Here is a 25,782-nt window from a genome sequence, read left to right on the forward strand (position 1 = left end):
TTTATCACACAAAGTATAAAAATTGTTTTGACAATTAAGCTTATGCTATGAAAAATTTTATAAATTAAAATTAAGCTTTAAACAAATTATTATTTAAATTTGTATATTTTAATGACCTTATTTCATTTAATAAACCTCAGCAAAATTTTAATTTTATCCTAGGCAGAACATCATAATATGAAAACTTATTATTTTGCTTCTGATTCTAAAGAAGGTATGGCTCAATGGATGAATGTTATGTCATTAGCTTCAATTGTGCAGAATACTCTTAGGTAAATTATAATTATTTGTTTCTAAACTACAGTAGAGCATCGTTTATCCGAATCAATTGGGGACTGGGGTTTTTCGCATAACTTATTTTTTAGATAACTGATTATGTACCAAAAAAATATATTAACCTATCCCGTGTTGAAATTTTTCTCCGTTGCTTGTCGCATTGCATTGAATTTTCGTTGATGTTAAGCCTAATGTAAATTTTTTAAAATAATAATCGCGGCTATTGTATCATTAAAAATTATTTCTTTATTTTGTACAAACAAAATAAATATATTGAAAAATATAAAAACAAAAAAATTATATTTTGGAAGTTAACCTAGTTTCTAAAATGTTCAATTCAGCATGACACAGTCAGACTGGAACACTTTCGGTTAACCGATGTTTCGGTTGATCGACTTTCAGATAAACGATGCTCTACTGTATTAAATAAACTTTTCTCTTTTAAAAATATTAAAATATTATTTCTTCTTTTATCTTACCAAATACACAAAAATAAATTCAAAACCTATATATATATATATATATATATAAATGAGATGTTTGTTTGTTTGCTATACACTCCTTGACTGTTTTAGTTACATTTAAATGCTTTTAACTTAAATCATGCCATATGTCCCACTTCAAAATATCAATTTTTATTTACAGTCAATTTTCTGAGTTATATGTAATACCATATGTTGGCAAAAAAAGTTAACAAACTAATTAACTAAATATAATTCTTACATTAAAAAAGGGATATAATTTAAAAATATATATATTATATTCACTGAATTACTGTGACAATGATAAAGTGCAAAATAGATGCACCATTACACCATCACTGTGACAGGTAGCACATAGCACTTGCCTACGTGGAGTGTAGTAGTGTTATGTCCCTGTACATTATACTTTTCCTGTTAGCAATAGAGTTGTGCTGATTATGTATGTAACACCATTTGGGGGAAAATTTTTGCATTGAAATAATGTGACTTGCGGTACAAATTGGAAGTTCACATATAGTTAATCTGGTGCTTTTCTCTTACGATTTCCATATCTGGTTTTGACTTTCATCTATCTAACTCCTTTCTCGAGATTAAGGAAGGACAAATAGATAAGGGAAGACAGTGGGAATTTATGGATCTACAGTTTTTTCAATTTGCAGCCCATTAATTTTTCCATAAACACAATATTTATGAGAATACAATCTGTTGCCAAAATTTTTAAAAATTTGTCATCACATAAAAGCAATTATTCTAGAATTTTTACAAGATTTTTTTTATTTAAGTAAGTCATACAAAGTCTTATGAATGTTAAGGTTAACAACTTTGATCAAGTGCAGGGCCATCACAACTCATCCAACATGGGTCAGTTTTCAAATATTAATAGTAGACCTGTATTAATTAGTAGTCGTTGACCATCCTCTCTTTTTAGAAGAGGTGAATGACTACTTTTGGCCAAATTAACTGCAACTCCCTTCTTTCTATCAGACCAGCAGTACGGTGGCATTCAAATAGGAAAATTACATAATATAAGGTTACTGCCAGCACAAAATATGATTTAAGTGGTTTTCAAGGGTGTTGAGTTTCAACATTTGGTCTGTTGTTTGATAACAGACTATGTTGTTTGATAACAGACATTTGGTCTGTTGTTTGATAACAGATAACAGACAAATATCAAATGGTTGGCAGATTACCATTTGATATTTGTCTGTGAATGGCACAATTTCTTAGAGTTAACATTAGGAAAAAATATGATATCTTAAAAAGTTTAAAATATATTTTCAATTAGTGTCTACTTGATCAACGAAATTGTGCAATTTCGTACCATCTGAGTATCGCAGTAAACGTGACATTGGTAGGCTGAAATAACCAAACTCTTTATATGGTTTTTTGTTTTAATGTTTGTTATAGTATTTGATTTATATAACTACAAAGGTTATCTTACATAAGGGTTTATCATACTGAGTGACCAATCTAATGCATTTTAAAAATTCTTTATTCCTCTACTGTATACAATTTAATTAAAGAATTTTTACAATGTGATAAACTCTTACATAATTTAATCTTTGTAAGTATAAATCAAATACTATAATATAATATAATAGAAAGGTTAGAAGTATGAAATAACTTTAATGTTTGTTTTTATTTTTTGCCCAGGAAACATCAGGCTATTTAACAAAAATTATTACAAAAGCGTAAAGAATCCTTTGCTTGCGCGTATAGGATGGCCTAGGTTTTTGAAGCAATGAAAAATGAATAAAACCTCATCTTATATGCGAGTAAATACAGTATTAATTTATTTTGAAATCAATATTTACACGTCTCAAAGCATTAAAAAATAAACAGTTTCTGATCATGATAGATGTCCCAGTGTAGCCAAATTAGTGAAATCGGCATTGACCTCTCTCTCATGGCAATACTGATGTCAAACGGGGGTTTTCAATTTCTCGCCCAGCACTTCCTCCTGATAGTTCATCAATGTAGGAAAGAGTGTTTAAACCAGAAGAAAGTGAAAATACATGCAACAGGCCAAGTTTTGTTAAAAACAGCAAACAAAAAAAACTGGAGAAGGCCATTAACAGCTAGAAAGAAGTATAGGAGCACATGTAATGCTTGTTAATGTTAAGTGTTCAAAAGCAATAGGAACCAAAAAAAGGAAGCTGAAAACATCCAGAATAATCAGAATGAAAGAACGTCATTTTTCATTACTGATTATTTACAGATGTCAAAGACTTTTTAAGTATTCACAGTTTACTGGAAATACAGTAGTTCCTTCTTATATTGGCACTTGTCGGGAGACAAAGAAAAAACGCAATATAATTGAGTACTAAAAATTTTGGGGCCTCTAAACAGATTATACATGCTATGCAATTTCTATCCTCTATTCTTTCATCAGCAAGTGTTTTTGATATAAAATAAGCTTAGTTTTTCAATACTGAACTTGGTTATCTCGTTATTAATTCTTGGTTATTCTCGTATTAATTGACATTTATTCTTGGTTATCTCGTATTAATTGACATTTATGTAAACATCAATACCACCAACCCCATTTAGCATTGTTTCTTTAACAATAACATTTAAAGACAAATACTGTCGATTTACTGTAAAAACAAAATATGAGTTATGATTTTTTGTAATGTGACATGGATCATAATTATATATGTACAGTTACGATTTTATTATACAATACTATACAGTCGACCCCCCTATAAGATCATTGATTTTTCCGTTTTATCTGAATTACATGTTGTACGAGTCACTTAGATTTTACAAATACGTGTGCCGGACTGTGAATGGCTCACATATTTGTAAAATCTAAGTGACTCGTACAACATGTAATTCAGATAAAACGGAAAAATCAATGATCTTATAGGGGGGTCAACTGTATTTTACAATAAATTGCTTATTAAAACTTCGTGTAATTTATGTTTTTCAATAAAAATTATAAATGCTGTAATTGAAAATTTAAAAAAATAAATATGGAACATATAATAGAACCATCAAAACTTATAAAATTACAAAGAGTAAAAATTCTTTAAAAAGGAGGATAAAGTTACTACAGTATAAAAACTTTCTGTTCAGAATTAAAGAAATCTTTTTCCTTACACATATCAGTGAATTTGAAATTTCACACCTTTATGTGAATTGACGCTGTCAATTCATATAAAGGTGTGAAATTTTCAATTCACAGAAACTTTTAAATGAGGAGAGGGTACTTAAAACTAATAAATAATATTTAATATCAAAAGGAACAAATGACAATTGATATGTCTATCTGTTTTGCATATTTTCGTTGTGACGAAAAAACTGTTGATGATAATTCTTTATACAGTGATGTATCGAAACAGTGTAGTGATGTAAAATACTAAAGTGCAAAACTCAAATATAATCGAGAAAAGCGAATTTAATATATTGAAGCAATATTGTATAATTACATATCATTGTCAGATGTACTGTACATGATCCTGAATGATACTTATGGTAAAAACATTCAAAACAAAAATTCAAAAATCAATAAATAATAAGAAATAAATGAATGAGTAAACAAATAAATACATTATAAGTATTTATGAATTTTAAAAAAAAAGGAAAAAAGTATACACAAGAGAATCAAACCCAAGCATGCAAGCGTACAAGTCAGGAGTGTTACTGCTCACACCACAGCACACTCAAGCAGAAGTACATGTAACTTATATATAAAGTGTTAAAGAAAACTTTAAGTTCGTTTTTCTCGATTATATTTGAGTGTTGCACTTTAGTATTTTACAGTTAGTACAATCACGAGGTGTACTACCTCTAAACCAAAGATCATCAAAATCCATTTCCCCAAAGCCATAGGGTCTCATTTTTAGATCTTGACAAATTTATTGTTTCACCTTCAGTGGTAGTTTCAAGGACAATGGTAGAAATAAAATTCTGTATTTCATTGCAAATAGAAATTCAATGGCAATTGATAATTTTAAATTTATTGCCACAAGTGCTTTTAAAATTTGGAGGACCAAAAAGCGCTATATAACGAGTGGCTACTGTATTACAGTATATACAGAAATTTTTAAAATATATTTAACCATAACAGAATAAAAAGAAGGAAAAAGAAAAAAACAACTTTTACTGCTATTTTGCTGAGTTTTCCTTCCATGTTTTCACTTTGTTTTGTCACTATTGCACTCTTTTTACTCACTATTTCTGTATTTCAACTCACTTTTTCAGAGGGAAAATGGTTCTCAGAGGCCTGTGTATATGAAATAACTTAATTTACTATTACAATCATTATTTGTCTAGTAATAAAATACTAGATAACATAATAAGAACATCAGAAATTCATTAACTTAAATTTATCAAGATTTAAATTTTTATTTTATTTGGTAACGTTAGTTTAAAATTCCCATTATTAATTGAAATTATGCTATATATGTATAGAATTTTATTCAGTTTCATAATTATCTGTAACATTCTAAAGGTTGTAATTAAATTGAAAAAGTTAGTTTTTGGGTAAAAATTTATTAATGATTATTAGAATGAATTTTCATCAATTGATTTTTATATATTTAACTTTTTATTTTAAATTCTCATTTTATTAATGTGATTACCAATATAGTACTTTTCTAAGTTTTTAAATATTTTTATCATTTAAGTAAAATATTTAAATTTTTTTTCTTTTTCAGTCCTGAAATGACTTCTAGAAATCTTAGTCCAAAAATCTCTCTTCCTAATGATGATGAAGATTCAGGCTTTACCTCATATAAATCTAGAAGATATGGCAGTACTCAAGATCCTAATTCTACTCTTAATAGCAGTTTTGCTTCTGAACAGTTACATTTTCAACATTCTTCTAATGAATTTGGAAAAGACAACTTTAGTGATAGTTCTCATATTACTGGAAAATTGAGTGAAAATGAATTTTTGGGAAGTGGTGATAAATATCCAGGACATTATGGAAGTGATATTTCTCGACCATATTCAACCTCACCAGATACTTATATGAAAGCTCATCAACCTTTGTATGCAAATGCTCCTCCAAAACCAAAACGTACTGGTCAGAAAGATCCCTATGCAATTGCACCAAATGAACAATATAATATTGGCACAGAAAGTATTGATGAAAGATTTGATATGACAAATCAAAAACATTTAGCAAAATCATTCCCATACAGGTATGGTGCATCATGTCCACGACTTAGTAATGAGCAAAGCAAATATGTAAATAGAGATAATGAATATAATAAAATATCCTTTGATTATGTACCTCATAATGAAACTGTTTATAATGATAATTACTCAACAAATCCATATAAATCACCTACTCATAATAAAAATATACCTCCAGCAAGGCCTCATTCTGCTGATTTTCTGGAACATGATTCATATTCAGATCCATTTAATGCTCCTATAGCTTACCGGCCTAAATCATCTAGTAAAAAGAAATCAAGTCAACCTCAAAGACCAAAATCTAGTTTAGAATGTTATGATCCTTACAGATATGGTAATGAAGACATGTATCTCAGAGAAGATGATAAAGAATATTGGCAAAAAGAAAATTTACCCCATAGTCATATGCATTATTATCAAGATAACAATAATTCTTTTGAAAAACAAAATATAAATTATTATAGTTTACAAAATATGCCTGTTGACCAACAATATTGTAAAGATGATGTTTATGAACATTTCCATAAAACTCCAGAAACTTTAAGAAATAAAAGTCAAAAATTATCATCAAATTCTGAGATAGCAGTTGATAAAAAACAAAGTAGTAATCGTAGAAATAGAGAAAATAGACCTGCTTCAACAGGATATCAAATAGGAACATCTTTACAGTCAACAGCTTGCCCAGATGATAAAAAATCTCAGTTACGTGAAGAGTCTATGAAACGTCTTTTGGAATGGAAACAAAGAATGTTACAGTCACCTCTTTCAAGAAAATATCCACAGAGGTTAATAAAGACTCAAGACCAGGCCAGTGATTTAGAAGCTCCTCCAAGACCTCCACTGCCAGAAGAATACCATAAACATGTCCTTCAAGAGTTAGAAAATCATGAAGCTCAATTGCAGATTCAAGAAAAATTACATAAAGAAAACAAAGAAAAACAGGAAATACTTGTTCCTAGTCCTGAAATGTTTCCCGATAAATCAAGACTACAAAAAAACATTAATGATAAAGATAATTCTTTAAATGAAGAACAAATTCAAAGGAATGCTAGATCGCCTTCTAGATCTCAGGGTAGATATAAAATAATTTTGATTATATTTTTTATTTTAGATTTTTTAGATTTAGAATTAGATTTTTTATTAATTTATTTCATATTGAAATTTTCAATTGAGTCACTTTAAATTATGTGAATGAATTATCAATAATAAAATTCAGTTGTTCCAAACCAGTTTTAATCATTTCTAATTATAATAATCTTAGAAATATATTTCATTTAGCTGACTTTGGTCCATTTTGTGTTTTTTTTTTATAATGTAATGTTTTTTTCATTACAGTTTACATTTTGTTTATTATAATGCAACATTTTTTAATAATTCTTTTATAACTTAACATAGTTATTATTATTTTTCTTTTGAAATCTTACCCTTTTTCATGTTTTTATCTCTTTCTGTACTAAGAGAGGATTTTTTTTTTTTGTATCCATATGGCTTTGGCCAGGCCCACACACTGGGGATGACAAAGTAGTGAGGAACAGGAGTGACATATTCAGAAGTGACTACCCATGAAAAATTCCTGAGTTGTTTACCCAAATTTGATGTGGAATCTCCCAGATGATAGGCAGACTCCTTATCACTGCCTTGGCCATCCAGCCATCAACTCTCTTACTATGTGTGCATTAAGAAAGTCATTTTCATACCCATCATGGCTCATAAAGGAGATGGCCAGGATATCAGTTGCTACTTAAAAATATAATTTTGAGAGAGAAATAGAGAATGAAATTTATAATTATTTTTCCAAATTTTATTAATCCAAATTAAAGCTAGATTGGTTAAGTTTTTGTTGCTATTTTAAATAAATTTATATATTTCTACCCATATCAAGAAATAAATGTGAAATTTTCAACTTTATGAATATTAAAAATTTAATTAATAAGTTGGGAATATCAGGAGAGAAAATAAATTTTTTACTTTTATTTTTTAATTCATAATTGAAATTTGAATATACAAACACATCAAAAAACCAGAATATCCAGGGTCAAAAAATATTTTTATAACTAAACAAATACTTAATATCAAGCTAGATGCTTTTTAATTTCAACAACACCTTATAAGACAATTTAAGATATAGTTGAATGTATTTAAAACCTGAGGATGTTAATTAAAACCTATTAAAATGGTCAAAAACATTTGTTTAGTTCTTAATTTCCACAACATCTTACCTCACTGAGTATTATTTATTAACTTTAAAAAACATTTTCAACCTGTTCTACAAGCCATCTTCATGTTTTTAAAAATTCATGGAATCATGTAATTTTTTTTTTTTTTCTTTTTATATATCTTATTATGTTTTATTATTTTAAATTGTATATATATATATATACAATTTAAAATCCAACATAATTGAATCATAAACATAATTGAAAAAACATAATTGAATCCAAAGAATATATTACTGTAATATATTCTTTGGATTCAATTATGCTTATTATTCCAAAGAATTTTGTATTTTAAATGCATTCTTAACTATTGTATTCAAAAAGAACTTATCAATGTTCCATGAATTTTAAAATCCTGAAGATGGCTTGTAGAACAGGTTGAAAATGTTAAAGTTGATAAATAATTCTCAGTGAAATAAGATGTTGTTGTGGAAATTAAGAACTAAACAAATGTTTTTGACCGTTTTAATAGGTTTTAATTAACATCCTCAGATTTTAAATATATTCAATTATATCTTAAATCGTGTTATGGATAAGTTAATGCAGGGTGTGTTATAAGTTTGAAACTGTAGGAGTTATGTTAACCTGCTTATTCTTCTATGGTTAAAACATGACTCTGAGTAAGAAGNAAAACTTAAAATTTTGAGAAATTAAAAATATATACATAATTTAAACTATTAAATAGGTTCATCAATGCAGAAATTATCATCATCTTATTCAGTAAATGATAAATTAGATTCACTTGGTGATAACAACATTGGTGTGTTCAGAACCTGCAAAGAAGATCCTAATATGTCTGATTCCGAAATCCACGTGAGAACTGTAAGTAATGGTTGCATTTTTCTTGTTTAATGTTTATCTCATAAAATAATTTGAAATTGGTTTTTCATAGATATAAAATATTTTTAATAAATTTGTTTTTCAGCCATCTAGATTAAAAAAATTAGTGCATCAGTCAGAAGGTCTTTCTAGTCAAGGAAAACGTTTAAGCATTTCAGCTGGAGACCTCCTAGGCAAAACAGTTAAAATTGAATATTTACTTTTTTCTATTATTTTTAATTTAAATAATTTATTTTAAATCTATAGTCAAACCTTGGTTTTCAAACATAATCCATTCTTAAAAGTTGTTCTAAAACCAATTTATTCAAAACAAACAAATTTTTCCATAAGGAACAATATAAAATGGATTAATCCATCCATTTATTTTGATCCCCAAAATAAAGCCCCTTTTTTTCTTGTTTTTTAAAACTTTTTAACATATTTTATTCATAAAAGTGCTTACAATTGCAATGTAATATTATATATAATATAATAAATTTTTGTCATTTAATTTGACTTAAGCACCTTTAATTAAACACGAATTCTTAGATGCCATTTATATTACATAAATGTCAATTAATTAATTTGATTTAAATTCAACTGCAATGCATACTGAAAAATGGAAACAGTATCTTTCCTGCATGTGCATTGAAANTTTCATTTTTCTTATTTTTTTAACTTATTTTGAATTAATAACATTTCATGCTTTAAAAGTTAATAGATATCAGCTCTAAATGATGAAGACAATCTGCTTAAATTTAATACAAAACTAGTAGCCAAAGTTGCAGAACATGAGTTGATGCATGGACTAATTAAAACTAACAGATTACTTCTCCTATTATTGGCATGATATTTTTGCTTTTAAAATGTAAATTTTGTTAATAATATTTCTGTCAACTATAGATTATTATATAGTTTTCTTCTGTATTAAAGAATATAACATAAAGGATCGAAAAAGAACAAGACGTCCATCACAGAGCAACAAAACAAGAAGAAGCAGTATTGAGAAGTGCTTGGCGACAAAAACTGGATCAATGTCAAAAATAAATGAATCGCCATCACCTGACTATGTCAATATAAGAACATTAGATGATAGTATTAACAATACTAATATTAAATGTGAAGTTTTTGGTAGATCAAGCAAGATCAGATCGATTCCTGCTGAAGAAGACTTGAGAAATCTTGCAGTGTCAGAAGAGAGTCTGAAAAGTGAAGGATATCCAGTGCAAATTCAAGATGTAAATACTTATTCTAAACAGTATAGTGACTATAAAAATCATTTGGATGAACCAGACTTGCCACTGTTATCTAAAAGTACAGAAGATGATGATAAAAAAGAATATTTTCAAATAAAAAAGGAAGATTATTATAAAGCATCACAATTATTTTATTCATTATCTCAAGGTACTAAAGTAAAGGAAAAATATATTTCCAAAAGTAATGAAAAACAAAAAGCTTCAGATATATCCCAAGAGATTGATAATGAAAATAATCAATTAAAACCCGATATTAAATTACAGCAAAAGCCAGCTGATGTTAAAAAGGGTATAGAGACTTATGATACCCATTATTGGAAAAATGTGGGTAAACCTTCATGCACAAATTGGGAACTAGATAAAGATGTTGGCTTGCCGCTACCACCATATCCAGGTAGTGCAAGAATGAAAGATGCAAGACAGAAGAAAATGCAATTACGTATTAATAGCTTTCCAAGAATTCATAAATTAGATAATTCTGGTAATGAATTGATACATAATAAATCAGATAGTAATTGTCAAAGCCTAAATTTTAGTTCCCCTAGCAGTCTTTTGGTTGATAATAATGCAATAAAGAACGAAAGTTTATCTGAGAAGACACATATTACAAAATTACAAGAAAAGAATAAACCAGAAAATTTAGAAATACCTTCTCATATAATGAAAAATTGTAGTTTTGAAGAGATGAGAACATTTTTACAAAAGCAAAAGGAGGCACCTCCACCAAATATTGTTCAGAATAGAATAAAACATTTTGAACAAACCTCTCCTAATCATAGCAATGGAGAGATTAAAAAGAATGTAGGAAGTAATGAAAAACAAAAAAAAGAAATTTCTTGTAAAAATTTAAATGTAGATTCTCATTTATTTGGTGAAAATGCAAGTGAAATATTATTAAATAAAGAAAATATAACTTATAATAGTCCCATATATCCACGACAGTTTTTTAGTGATTCTGAAGCTGTTTTGCTTGATGATAGTAAAAATGATGAATCTAATGAAGAAATCATGACAAATAAATCTGCTCCCCTTATTTTATCACCACTCTCTTCAGTATTAGCTGATTTAAGGAGAACAGCAGATACTGGGAGAGAGAAGAAATTGGGCAAAGAGGAAAATGGAATTGATGAAATCATAATAACAAAAGGTGCTTTAAGATTAAGTTTAGTAGAGGACAAAGAAACGGGTGAAATCAGTAGTTTAAAAATTTCTAAAGCTGAAGAAGAAGCATATTTGCCTATGAGTGGCAAAAAGAATTCAGAGGAACCTGAGTATGTTGCCATGGATGAAGATAAGTCTAAAATTTCTTCAGGTATCACTAGTTGTCTAAAAGATCAAACTGATAAACCATCAGTAGATGATGAACCATTGTATAATGAACCAATATCACCTCCACCCAGTTTCTTACATGATGTATATGAAAAATCAAAACATTCTCACTTTCCATATGATTTGCAAAGTTCGGGAAATTCTTCTTCAGAAAACATTTATGAAAAGCCCAAATACTTAGAAAATACAGAAAATTTGCTGATTAAATCCACATCTAAAAAACCTTCTTTAAGTTCTTTATCATTTAATGAAACTAGTCAGAAATCACTTTATTCCATGAAAAATCACAGCTCAAATGATATTTATGAGATAACTAATATTCCAAATAAAAAGCCAGAATTCCCTGAAATGCTGAACTTTTCTCCTAATAGACTGCATCCACCCGAGAAACCTTTATGTATGGAAGAATTTTTAGAATCTGATATTCCATCACAGTTAAATGATTCAATTCCAGATTTACTTCAGATGAAAGATTCAGATGCTTCTGATGCAGATGATGAAGCAAGTAGGGATTTTGATACACCAAAAAATCTCAGTTTGCCACCTTATCAAACAGCTATTTTATTAGGTGAACAATCATCTGTTGATGAACATATGTCTACAGATGATGATCATAATGCACAAACTTTATTTTTGTTATCTAAAAATATAAAGATTCAAGATTTATCTGACAATGAATCTACTACTAAAGATATTAGTACAGATTTATTGACAAAGACAACTAAAATTGCAGAATCTGATCCATGTGAATCAGGTTTGATTCATGCTTTAAATCATCAGACATGTAATGATGAAAATCGATTCTCAGACTTTCTTCACAACATGATACCAGTGGAAAAGGAATATTTAACAAATAAATCAAACAATGAAAAACAAGTTAAAGATTTCTTTGAAAATAAAAAATTAAGAAATAAATCTTCTCTTCCTATTATTCACAAGCATATGTCAGAATCAATTGTAAATAATTCAGAAAAATCATCATTTGATGTATCTAATGTAAATTTTTTTCCAAATGAAATTAAATCAGAACACAGTTCACAAAATTCAGAAAGATATTTATTAAAGAGTTCTGGTTCCCTGCCTCATTCATTAGAAATAATTAGTTCCAGTGATCCAAATCAATTAATTTGTGAAAATAAAATTGATTGTGCAACAAGTAGTACAAGTCCTTGTGCATCTCTGACTCCTGATGTTGTTCCAGCTGATGATCGAGACGATACAGTTACAAATAAAAAATCAAACAGACAGTCAAGCAGGCTTCCAAATGCTGCTCCTTACTATTATTCAGATTTATTACCTGATACAGATGATATAAAGTTACTAAAGTCACCTTTATTAGATAAATGTTACTCACCAAGAAGTAATCAAAATATGTTAAATAACGTTAGAGATATAAGTCCTTCTAATTCAAATAAAGGTGATATAGGAAGAAAAGTAAATAAAATATCTGAAAATAATCAAATTATTTCACCAAATAATTTTTCTTCTACAGATATATCAAACTGTCAACAGAATTTAAATCAGCATATTTTTCCTTCCGAAATATCTCATGTAAGTCAAGAGGTACGAAATTCATTAGAACATCTTTTAATTCCAGAATCATCCAAATTTCGTGACGCAGAAAGGAATAAATATGAAGCAGGTCATACTTTAGAGAAAACGAGAAGTACATCATCAACATTACAGTGTCTGAAACAGAGATCTGCTACACCTGATTTCAATAAAAGTTATGAGCATCATTATGAAAATTTGGATCCTGTATGGGGAGCCACGGTCAAAAGACTCTCTAGATCATTAGAAGAATTATTAGATGGTGATAGTAAGGTTAGGAATCAGAATGATTGGCTTCCGTATCATTTTTCAAATGAAAAAATTGAAGAACCATTTTATGAAAACATTGGATTTGCTCAACATAAATTAATAACTGAAATTGATGATTCATTTGAAGATACTATTAAAGATAGAGATATAATAGCTAGTCCTCAAGTATCACCAGCTAAACACACCATTTTTGATACAGATCAATTAAACTTTACCTCCTCTAGAAATAAAGAAATATTTTCTTCTCTGACAAGAGACTACACAAATGAAACATTACCAAAGTCAACTTTATCTCCTTCTAAATATGAAGATCATGATTCAGATGTTGAATATTTGGATCAGAATGTTCTTAGAAATGCCAGTAAACGTCACTTTCTAGGGAGATTTTCAAAAGAAAGAAATACTCCTCAATTGAAAACGCAGTCATCGAAAGATGAATCATTTGAATTATATGATCAAATAGCATTAGATTCTTTTTTAGCAGAAGGCCAGCGATCCAATTATGATGGTGGAGGAAATAATATAGGACCACTGTTGAGTAGAGAGTCAAACTCTCAACTTAACAAGACATTAGGAAAAAACTTACTATGTAAATATAGTCATCATGAAGTCTTACAAAGGCATCAGATAAAAATTCAAAATAGTGTAATGAGAACTGAAAGACAAGATATAAGAGAGCAAGATTTTTTTAATAGTTCTTCGGATTCTTCAACATCTGTACATCTAGAAAATGAAGGTAATTAATTATATTTATTATTTGAAATAGGACATAAGCATTTACTAAACCCATCATTAGAAATATAAAAAAATTGTACCAATTAAATTAAGGAATTACATCTTGATTCTAGATACTTTAATGGAGTTGGTTTTAAATAAACGTTTAAAAAGTTTGTTACTTCCAGTATCTTTATTGTGCATATTTACAATTTCTTTATAAAAAAAACAAACAGTGAATTTAAATGAAGTAATTCATTGGTGCAGATGTGAACAGCTGCATCTCTGTAAATAATAATTACAAAAAATGTTAATAGTTAGTCAAAAATTTAAAATACAGACATTTTTAATATCTTCTTCTACAGCTCTATTAATCCCACTTGTTCCTTTGGAGTTATTTCTATGTTCTAGGTAGTGTTTATTATGCTATAGTCTATTTTGGCATCAATAAAGGGTTGATGGCTGTGAGTGCTTTTTATATTGCCAACTTCTAGGGCCAGTTTACACTCCAATGGCAACATGGTACTGCAACAGTGGGATTTTTGGAATTCCACTACATTTGCTATCCTCAGCTCCACGAGATGTCAAACTACAGACATACACTTCTGGTCTAGTGTGAAACTTTTCCAAAATTGAACAATGTTCAACTTTGATGTTTGATGCCAGTGACCCACTTTACCAAGCTGCTTTCTAGATGTCAACTCTATAAAGCTGCTTAGCTGCTTTATAGAATTTGACTATAAACCAGATGATGATCTTGTCAATTCCAGTGACAGTTGGCAACCTTAACTCCACACTGCTGTTGCTTGTACTATAAACCAGCCTTTACTCTTTTCATCCAGACTTGGAACTGGCAACTTCTGGGATTTAGCAATAACAATTAGCAAATCCATATCATCTCCAACTAGAGTTAAAGCCAAGAACAAAACTTCTTAATTGCTATGATCTGTTGGGAACAGGGTATTAAATGATAATTAGTTTTTTCCATTTATTGACTATCATAGTATCACAAGATTATTAATAAAGAATGAAATAAATATCAAAAATTAAATGTAGAAGATAAGAAAATTGTACACATTAAAATTTACTTGTATTAAACAAATAAATAATTTGTGTCATCCATGGGATGGGCCATATGACAATTTATTTGTAGCCTTTTCATCTCTTCCCTTCTATCCACCACTGACTGAAATCATGGTTTTCTTATCATGTTTCTTTTTGTGGACAAGTTTTGAAAGAATATTCCACAATTATTATTAATGTATAATTTGAAATCAGCCAACTGTACTTTATAAAAGTATGCAGTGATGCAAACTGTAAAAGAAATTTGGACAATTAGAAGACATTGATTGTAAATTCTACATTAATAGTCAAGTATTGAGAGGCTTACTAGATGAAAATCTATGAATAGAGGCAAAATTATTTTAAAAAGAAGAATATTACAAATGTGATTGAATAGAGGGTGAGCAGTTTTTGGAGTCAAAATGGAGGATTTGTTCTTCATATATTGATCCATTTGGATTAATATATGCATTAGTAATAATTGTGGAAGATTCTTCCAAAATTTGCTTACAAAGAAGTAGCATATGGTTTCTTTGTTTTGTTTTACAATAAAGAAAAATCTACAATTATTTATATTAATAACTAGCTGTTACCCGTGACTTCACCCGTGTGGATTTTGCAAGCAAACCCCATTTATATTCAGTATTTCAATAATCATAGTAATTGTTATATAATACCTACCACTGAGAATGATGAGAATTGCTGAGAATCAAACAAACTGTTTTCAGTTTGATCAATTTTCTGGAATGTTTACAATCATTCTATAATCGAACTGATACACAATAACAAATTCGAATTTAAAATGGTTCAAACATTTGGTTAAAAAATCAAAATATATAAAAATATTTATAACAATGTCTGAAATGTTATCAATTTAATATACCTAAGTACTCAATGAAGACTAAACATAATTGAAAACAAAAAATCGCATCTAAAATAGTACGGTAGAAGTTGTTCTTCAAGTTAAGCCTTAATCCTTGCCCTCTCCCCCTGCAGGGGGATTTTGAAAAATCCCTTCTTAGTGTGCATTCTCATGGTGTACCCTAACTGTGTGCCAAATTTCACCTCTTCAGATTCAGCGGTTTGCTCTGGGCAATGATGAATCAGTCAGTCAGGACAAGTAATTTTATATATTTAGATAGTTGCTTATTGCTCTAATGAGTTATAATCTGTGATTATCTTGGAAACTCTCTCTTTATTATATAATTATTGATATTTTTATATTTCTGCTTCAAAACAAAGCTTTTTCACTGTAAAGAATTAAATATGATTATGGTATTGAAAATTATCCTGTGATGGGCAGATGTCCAAGTGATTAAGGCATCAGCCTGCTGCTCTTGGAATAGGGGATCCAGGAATGAATCTAGAAGGGTTGAAACCCCAAGAATCTATTGGATGTTGGTCTATCTCAAATACATTGGACCTTATCCATCACCACCCAGCTGCCCCTTGGGGCTTGGCCAAACCCACAATGGATTTGATTAAAAAATAAATAAAAAAAGGTCTTAGTGTGCACAGAAATAGAAGGACTAAAAGTTTACAAGAATAGTTTTCATCCTTCATATTATCAAGTAGTACTTGGAAACTATATATACAAATGGATTTTTCAGATATATTCTGTTCAAATGCTTAATTAATCCTAATTTCCATCATTTCTTTTGTAAAATTTTGTATTGCATAAATAAGCACAATGAAACTACTCAATGATTTATTTGAAGTGTTATTTATTATTTCTTGAAAATTATGTTTGAATATAAGCATTATTAGCAAATTTTATTTTCTTATTACTTTTCCAGCTGTTATATGTAACAGAGGGAAAATATGACAATTGGTCAAAAAATGACCCCCAAGAATTTTACATTTTTGAGTTTAGGACATATTGAAACATTGATAAATGCAAAAAAAAATTTGGGGTATTTCTGTATATATGGATATTAGTGTGTGCATGTGGTGGGCACAATTTTGTGTATCCTCTTTGAAGCTTAATAACCCTGTCTTTTTGTTGAAATTTTCTGAAATTTTGCAGGGAAGTTTTTTTATTAGGGGAATTGATGCTATTAAATTTTGGTGATTAAAGGTCAAGGGGGTGGGGAGATAAAGGGAGTCGTTTATCTCCAATGGGGTCAGACTTAATGATGATTTTACTTGTTATTAGTATTTATAATTTTTTATAAAACTCATTCCTACCCTCAAAATTAAGCGTTTTGCCATTTTGTAATATTTAAAAATTTAAAAAGCTTTTTTTAATAAAATATGATAACAAATGGTGCCATCAAATGTTGCTAGGGAAAGTTAAGCAACAATTTAAGAAACAATTGTTTTAATGAAAACATAAAAAAAAAAAAAATGTATCTGAAAATGCCTAAAGCAAGGATTGTACTTCATTTTTATGAATTTCTTCTTGTTTATTCTTGTCAAATATTATCATCAACAAAGAATTTCAGTCAACTGAATAATGCATGCTAATGTAAATATACTAAAAATAAATAAGCCATTTATAAGTAGTTATAGTAACTTTTGATTAACTGACTCACTGCTGATTAATCTTGCTTTTATGTATAAAACATATATATATTTGTTTGAATGAGCTTTGCAGTAGCAAATGATTAAATTAAAACTACTTTTTAATCTTTAAAATGACTTCAGAATAATATGATGCATCATTGAAATGAAAAGTTATTGTATTTGAAGAAGAGTAGCATGGTTGTGACAACCATTATCTTAATTTGTTACTTAATAAAAATGAATAAATTTTATTATTTTTTAAAAAAGTTCTTTCCATTAAAAAAGATCCTAAAANAATTTTTTTTCTTTTTCAGTCCTGAAATGACTTCTAGAAATCTTAGTCCAAAAATCTCTCTTCCTAATGATGATGAAGATTCAGGCTTTACCTCATATAAATCTAGAAGATATGGCAGTACTCAAGATCCTAATTCTACTCTTAATAGCAGTTTTGCTTCTGAACAGTTACATTTTCAACATTCTTCTAATGAATTTGGAAAAGACAACTTTAGTGATAGTTCTCATATTACTGGAAAATTGAGTGAAAATGAATTTTTGGGAAGTGGTGATAAATATCCAGGACATTATGGAAGTGATATTTCTCGACCATATTCAACCTCACCAGATACTTATATGAAAGCTCATCAACCTTTGTATGCAAATGCTCCTCCAAAACCAAAACGTACTGGTCAGAAAGATCCCTATGCAATTGCACCAAATGAACAATATAATATTGGCACAGAAAGTATTGATGAAAGATTTGATATGACAAATCAAAAACATTTAGCAAAATCATTCCCATACAGGTATGGTGCATCATGTCCACGACTTAGTAATGAGCAAAGCAAATATGTAAATAGAGATAATGAATATAATAAAATATCCTTTGATTATGTACCTCATAATGAAACTGTTTATAATGATAATTACTCAACAAATCCATATAAATCACCTACTCATAATAAAAATATACCTCCAGCAAGGCCTCATTCTGCTGATTTTCTGGAACATGATTCATATTCAGATCCATTTAATGCTCCTATAGCTTACCGGCCTAAATCATCTAGTAAAAAGAAATCAAGTCAACCTCAAAGACCAAAATCTAGTTTAGAATGTTATGATCCTTACAGATATGGTAATGAAGACATGTATCTCAGAGAAGATGATAAAGAATATTGGCAAAAAGAAAATTTACCCCATAGTCATATGCATTATTATCAAGATAACAATAATTCTTTTGAAAAACAAAATATAAATTATTATAGTTTACAAAATATGCCTGTTGACCAACAATATTGTAAAGATGATGTTTATGAACATTTCCATAAAACTCCAGAAACTTTAAGAAATAAAAGTCAAAAATTATCATCAAATTCTGAGATAGCAGTTGATAAAAAACAAAGTAGTAATCGTAGAAATAGAGAAAATAGACCTGCTTCAACAGGATATCAAATAGGAACATCTTTACAGTCAACAGCTTGCCCAGATGATAAAAAATCTCAGTTACGTGAAGAGTCTATGAAACGTCTTTTGGAATGGAAACAAAGAATGTTACAGTCACCTCTTTCAAGAAAATATCCACAGAGGTTAATAAAGACTCAAGACCAGGCCAGTGATTTAGAAGCTCCTCCAAGACCTCCACTGCCAGAAGAATACCATAAACATGTCCTTCAAGAGTTAGAAAATCATGAAGCTCAATTGCAGATTCAAGAAAAATTACATAAAGAAAACAAAGAAAAACAGGAAATACTTGTTCCTAGTCCTGAAATGTTTCCCGATAAATCAAGACTACAAAAAAACATTAATGATAAAGATAATTCTTTAAATGAAGAACAAATTCAAAGGAATGCTAGATCGCCTTCTAGATCTCAGGGTAGATATAAAATAATTTTGATTATATTTTTTATTTTAGATTTTTTAGATTTAGAATTAGATTTTTTATTAATTTATTTCATATTGAAATTTTCAATTGAGTCACTTTAAATTATGTGAATGAATTATCAATAATAAAATTCAGTTGTTCCAAACCAGTTTTAATCATTTCTAATTATAATAATCTTAGAAATATATTTCATTTAGCTGACTTTGGTCCATTTTGTGTTTTTTTTTTATAATGTAATGTTTTTTTCATTACAGTTTACATTTTGTTTATTATAATGCAACATTTTTTAATAATTCTTTTATAACTTAACATAGTTATTATTATTTTTCTTTTGAAATCTTACCCTTTTTCATGTTTTTATCTCTTTCTGTACTAAGAGAGGATTTTTTTTTTTTGTATCCATATGGCTTTGGCCAGGCCCACACACTGGGGATGACAAAGTAGTGAGGAACAGGAGTGACATATTCAGAAGTGACTACCCATGAAAAATTCCTGAGTTGTTTACCCAAATTTGATGTGGAATCTCCCAGATGATAGGCAGACTCCTTATCACTGCCTTGGCCATCCAGCCATCAACTCTCTTACTATGTGTGCATTAAGAAAGTCATTTTCATACCCATCATGGCTCATAAAGGAGATGGCCAGGATATCAGTTGCTACTTAAAAATATAATTTTGAGAGAGAAATAGAGAATGAAATTTATAATTATTTTTCCAAATTTTATTAATCCAAATTAAAGCTAGATTGGTTAAGTTTTTGTTGCTATTTTAAATAAATTTATATATTTCTACCCATATCAAGAAATAAATGTGAAATTTTCAACTTTATGAATATTAAAAATTTAATTAATAAGTTGGGAATATCAGGAGAGAAAATAAATTTTTTACTTTTATTTTTTAATTCATAATTGAAATTTGAATATACAAACACATCAAAAAACCAGAATATCCAGGGTCAAAAAATATTTTTATAACTAAACAAATACTTAATATCAAGCTAGATGCTTTTTAATTTCAACAACACCTTATAAGACAATTTAAGATATAGTTGAATGTATTTAAAACCTGAGGATGTTAATTAAAACCTATTAAAATGGTCAAAAACATTTGTTTAGTTCTTAATTTCCACAACATCTTACCTCACTGAGTATTATTTATTAACTTTAAAAAACATTTTCAACCTGTTCTACAAGCCATNTAAATTTTTGTCATTTAATTTGACTTAAGCACCTTTAATTAAACACGAATTCTTAGATGCCATTTATATTACATAAATGTCAATTAATTAATTTGATTTAAATTCAACTGCAATGCATACTGAAAAATGGAAACAGTATCTTTCCTGCATGTGCATTGAAACTGATATAAATAACATCATTGATGATTTTTGTGGTGATGTCTAATGATGTGAGGCAATCTTGGCATCACTAACTTCTGAATCAATAATCCTGTTATTGATTGGTCAGGCCCTCTACTTTCTTTGGGTACGTTTGTAAAGTCGAACAAGTTAAATGCATTAGTAACGAATCGTTTGAAAAGTAGTAGTCTCACTTAGTGTGCATGCTCTGCAGTGATGACGTTTCGAATGAAACTCTAACGAAGTTCACAAAGGAAAGAGTTAGTTCACTTCGTTAAGAAAATGGCACCCAACGATATCGATGTTTCTAAATCTACTTGAGTATTTAAACTGTGAATTAAAAGGTGAAATGATGGAAATAACTGTCCACCCGAAGCAATCTAAGAAAAATATTTTGGATAAGGCTGCACTAGTAACATTCATATCTTTGATTTTAGAAACAGCCATTTAGTTATAAACAAATCGTTTGAAAAGTCTAACGAAATAAGAATAACGCTGACATTATTCTCATTTAACTCATTCGACTTTATGAACATACCCTTTAACATGAAAAGTGTAAACATTTTACCATTTATATCTGTCTAATCTGTGACTGGCTCTTGCCAAGTAGCTTGTTCAGCAATAGTTCTTGTATGGCAACTGGTGCAATTATGAGTTCAAAATGCTGTTCATGAACCAAATTGTTCGGAAAGTGGTGTTCGAAAACCATGGTTTGATTTAATTATGTTAATTTTTGTTTTTATGTGTTTTACTACAGTTGACACATGATATCTTATTAATATGATTTTACTATATGATACCTTGTTAATTCAGTAATTAGAATAGAAACAAGTACATTATTAATAAGCAGGGCTGCATATAATACTATATTTACACTACAAAAGTTAAACTCATTTAGAAAATAATTATGTTTGACATTAAGTATTATGCTGTTCACAATAATTGTGATAACTTAGTTATATTATTCCTTGTCTCATGACATGATGGCCACATTCATTAATCAAACAGCAGTAAACATTAATTAAAATACAGATATTCCTGTATAACATGATAGTTAGATTCTGAAAAAGTACTCTGTTATGAGAATCTGTGCTATATGAAACAAAGGACTAGTACAAAACATAGGGTTAGGCTCCAAAAGTTAGCAAAAGTATACTATTCTTTTTTTGTAATTAAGAGAAATATGTTTATTAAAGTAATCAATAATTAACTAATAATCACAATTAAACAGAATTGTATGTTAGTATTAATTATTTTTTTCACTGCTAAACACTGTTAAATGAGGATGCTTTCTTTTCAATTTGATTTTACTTGTATACAGTAATGTGGCATGTAGGTGATCTGTTGAAGGGGGATGATTTCCAAGAGAACTTTCTAAGGGAAACTGACCCATATTTAGGTGTTATAAATGTGAACAAAACTCAGAAAACTCCATGTGTCCAGCATGTGGCCAGCCTGTCAAATGACAGTGTTTGCACTTAAAAATTGTGACATTTTGTATGGGGGATGTCACCAATTCTCAAACTGAGTTGTAAGGGGATTTCCCCAATTCTTGAACTGTGCTGTACAAGGGATACTTGTACAAAATAAGTTTAGTGTATTTAATCTACAATGTTACATACATGTATTGAAATCAGAATGGAATTCAAATTTGCAGATAACAAAATTATATTTCCAAAGCAAAACACCCTAGGTAATCTCATTTAATTTAAATCAACTAAATTTAACTTCATGATCATTTGAAATTAGTTTGACTGAACTAATTATGATCATATTACAACTGCTAAACTAGTTTAACAACTTAAAATTGTTTGACTTCGTTGTGTAACTTTAGTTTAAAAATTATATCCTCCCAACTGGCCTCTTTAAATAACCTCTGTAGACATTTGAAATTTTTGTTCAAAATAAATGGGTATACTGAATTCAAACTTCCTTAACTTTTAACTATATCATTATCTGATTTAGATATGCCAAAATATCATTTTATTGTAACCAAACAAATGATGCCAAATTTAAGTTTAATAATTGCATGAAATTCTAGTTTAATTAGTTAATTAGTAATTGTTTCAGTAAATATAAAACATAAATTATGCCGACAGTATTACATTTAATAATTTTACACTTAATAGTATAAACAAAATATAAAATTGCAACATTTACCATATTTGCATTTTATGGCAGAGGCAGTAGCCTTAAAAGAAAGGTCGTCTTTGTACTTGTGAAACTGTGGACTGTCAACTGGAGATAACAATGGATGATAAATGGAAGCAAAGTATTTTCTTTCTTAAACGTTGCAATTTTGTATTTTGTTTATACTATTAAGTGTAAAATTATTAAAGTAATTGTTTCCTCAATGCTTTCTCCTCTATGATCAGTTAAATTTATTAGTGGTGTTTGTATTTTAAAGTGAAATTTTAAAGCAAATAATCATCTTTTGCAATTTACAGTTGTGTACTACAATTTATAATGTTGTCTCCATTTATCATTTTCGTAAGAAATTCTGGCTTAACATCAAACTTGAAGCATTTTTGCTTTTCACATTTTGACAATTAATGTTAGAATAAATAAATAAATAACTTTGTAAAATTCTGAAAAAAGAGACTATAACTAAGTTAAAAAATTTTCTATATAATTTAAAATAAGTTAAAATACCTTTGCTAAATGTAGATTATGATGATAATTATATTTGTTTCTTACTACATTTCTAAAATTTGTTTAATGATACTAACCTGAAAATTTTATTCAATTCTGTAGTTGTATTTTCTGTATATTAATTTTACTGAATTAATAATGATCTAACAGAAACCTGATTGTTGAATCAAATTACTATAAACCATATAGTTAGATATTAACAATTATGGAGTTTTGCTTATCTTTATACTGATAAACAACATATTTTCTGAACCTTAACTTAAGCAACTACCTGATACACTTGTATTACCAAGTGATCTGTATTTATCAGGCTATATTAAGGCTAATTAATAATTAGATAAGAAGCAGTTTGGCTTCAAGTACTGCCTACCTTTAGTCAGAGTGTTTTGTATCTAATTATTAATTAACCTTAATATAGCCTGATAAATAATCCAACAGATAAAATAAACCATAATTTCTTGCCTGTAACCTGTCAGTAAAAAATTATATCTGCAAAGAGGTTTATCTTTATACAGGATATAGACAAAAAGATTATACCAGGTGAAATCTTGTTTCTGCTATGTATTAACTAAATACAAGACTTGAGAGTATATGTAATTGGTAGTGATCTATTTGATGGTATAGTTGCCAACTACCCCAATCCCAGCTTTTCAAGGGGCCAATCCTGTCTCAAAAGTAAATATATATACTTCATTGATACAGTCGACAGTGTCTTTGCTAGTCATTATTATCACATTCCTGTCTCAGTTCCTATAAAAGTTAATATCACAGTATAAATTACAAAATCATAGAGCATCTCAAAATTAATATAAAACATTTTTTGTCTTGTTAATGAGTGCACAAGCCCATGCAGAGAAGCCTCGTGCATTTTTCTCTGCCTATTTTTTTGATTATATACAGGTATACCTTACCTTATGTCAGTAATTGGTTCCAGGAGAGGTGACTTAAGTCGAATTTATTTGTCACTAGGCTAAACCACAAATAACCATTCCCAGTTCTGTATTTTTTTTTATAAATGCAATTTTAATAATATATGGTTAATAAGAATCTATTTTAAGCTTACAAACAAATAAATTTAAGTTTTTAATATAGTACAGAAAAAAGGTAATCTAAATTTACGGATACATGTACGTACATATTTATAAATGTACATGTTTACAATTTGGCAATGTTTACAGTAGTACATCGTGGACTCTTTATTTGCGAATCTAAGACATTATAAAATAAGATGATTTTGTAAGGTTAAATAACAAATACAGTTATTAAAATTATTTTGCAATAGTAGAAAATAAACTAATTTATGTTAAATTTACCAATATCTGCCAAACAGTAGATATTGGAACTACCATGGAAAATGCCAATATGGAGCTCTTAAAGACTGCTAAATAAGACAACACAGAGTCACAGATGTTTTTATATTTAGTTTTCTAGGATTTATGATGATTATATTAACATTTACTGTAAATGTACATATTTTAATATGATTTTATATACTTTTAACACTTTTCTAGTGATATTACGACTTAAATATTTGTGGCAGACAGATGTAAAGTTGAATAAAATGATTTAAACTTGATTTTTATTTTTCCATGTATTTTGTTGACAAACGACATATAATCGAGAATGACTTAACTCGAAACGACGTAACTGGAGGTATACCTGTATACTTATACTTTCGTGCACTTGTATTTACAGATAATTTTTTGTTGACAAAAACCTTTGCCATCATTTATTTGCTATTTTTTTGTGCATTGACGATAAAATGATGCAATTATAAGGAAATTTAAAAATTAAAAAGATTAATCCAGCCATTTACTATTGACACATCCCATAATCTGACACCAGTAAATGTTCAGGTATTAATGGCACTGTTGTAAGTTGTAGACAAGGTTCATACTACCACTAGTTCAAACTTTAGTTTCCACAAAATTTTGACACTTTCCTGGTAAATGTGGAATGATATCAAGACTAAGTTTGAACATGCAAGCTTAAGCATGATATTAAAGATTGTTATGCTGCTTAAAATGTTAAATATCCTATAACACATTACTATATAAATATTAAAATCAGTCGCTTGAAATTTACCACCAAAAGTACTGAACCTCCCATTAAATTTTCTACAGTAGCTTCAATTTCCCACTTAGTTTAGTGGAAATCCACCAACTTGGCTACACTAATTAAAGAGATGGCAATGCACTTGATATTTTGATCAGTAGTCCAACTTAATACAGTGTATTAATATCATGCAAATACACATATTTTCTTTCTGA

At 28.6% G+C, this 25,782-nt stretch overlaps 1 protein-coding gene across 1 annotated transcript in view; it reads left to right on the plus strand.

Moving 5' to 3' along the window:
* Nucleotides 1-25,782, plus strand: part of LOC111612830 — a 115,320-nt gene that overhangs the window by 51,822 nt on the left and 37,716 nt on the right. Inside the window, exons 9-14 of the mRNA XM_023354087.1 lie at nt 163-272; nt 5,420-6,975; nt 8,805-8,941; nt 9,832-14,080; nt 14,193-14,205; nt 17,940-19,495. Coding sequence (XP_023209855.1) covers nt 163-272; nt 5,420-6,975; nt 8,805-8,941; nt 9,832-14,080; nt 14,193-14,205; nt 17,940-19,495 — 7,621 coding nt within the window. The remainder of the gene's footprint in view (nt 1-162; nt 273-5,419; nt 6,976-8,804; nt 8,942-9,831; nt 14,081-14,192; nt 14,206-17,939; nt 19,496-25,782) is intronic.

This window comes from Centruroides sculpturatus, unplaced genomic scaffold, assembly GCF_000671375.1.
Source record: "Centruroides sculpturatus isolate CEXI.00-Female unplaced genomic scaffold, Cexi_2.0 scaffold763, whole genome shotgun sequence".
NCBI lineage: Eukaryota > Metazoa > Arthropoda > Arachnida > Scorpiones > Buthidae > Centruroides > Centruroides sculpturatus.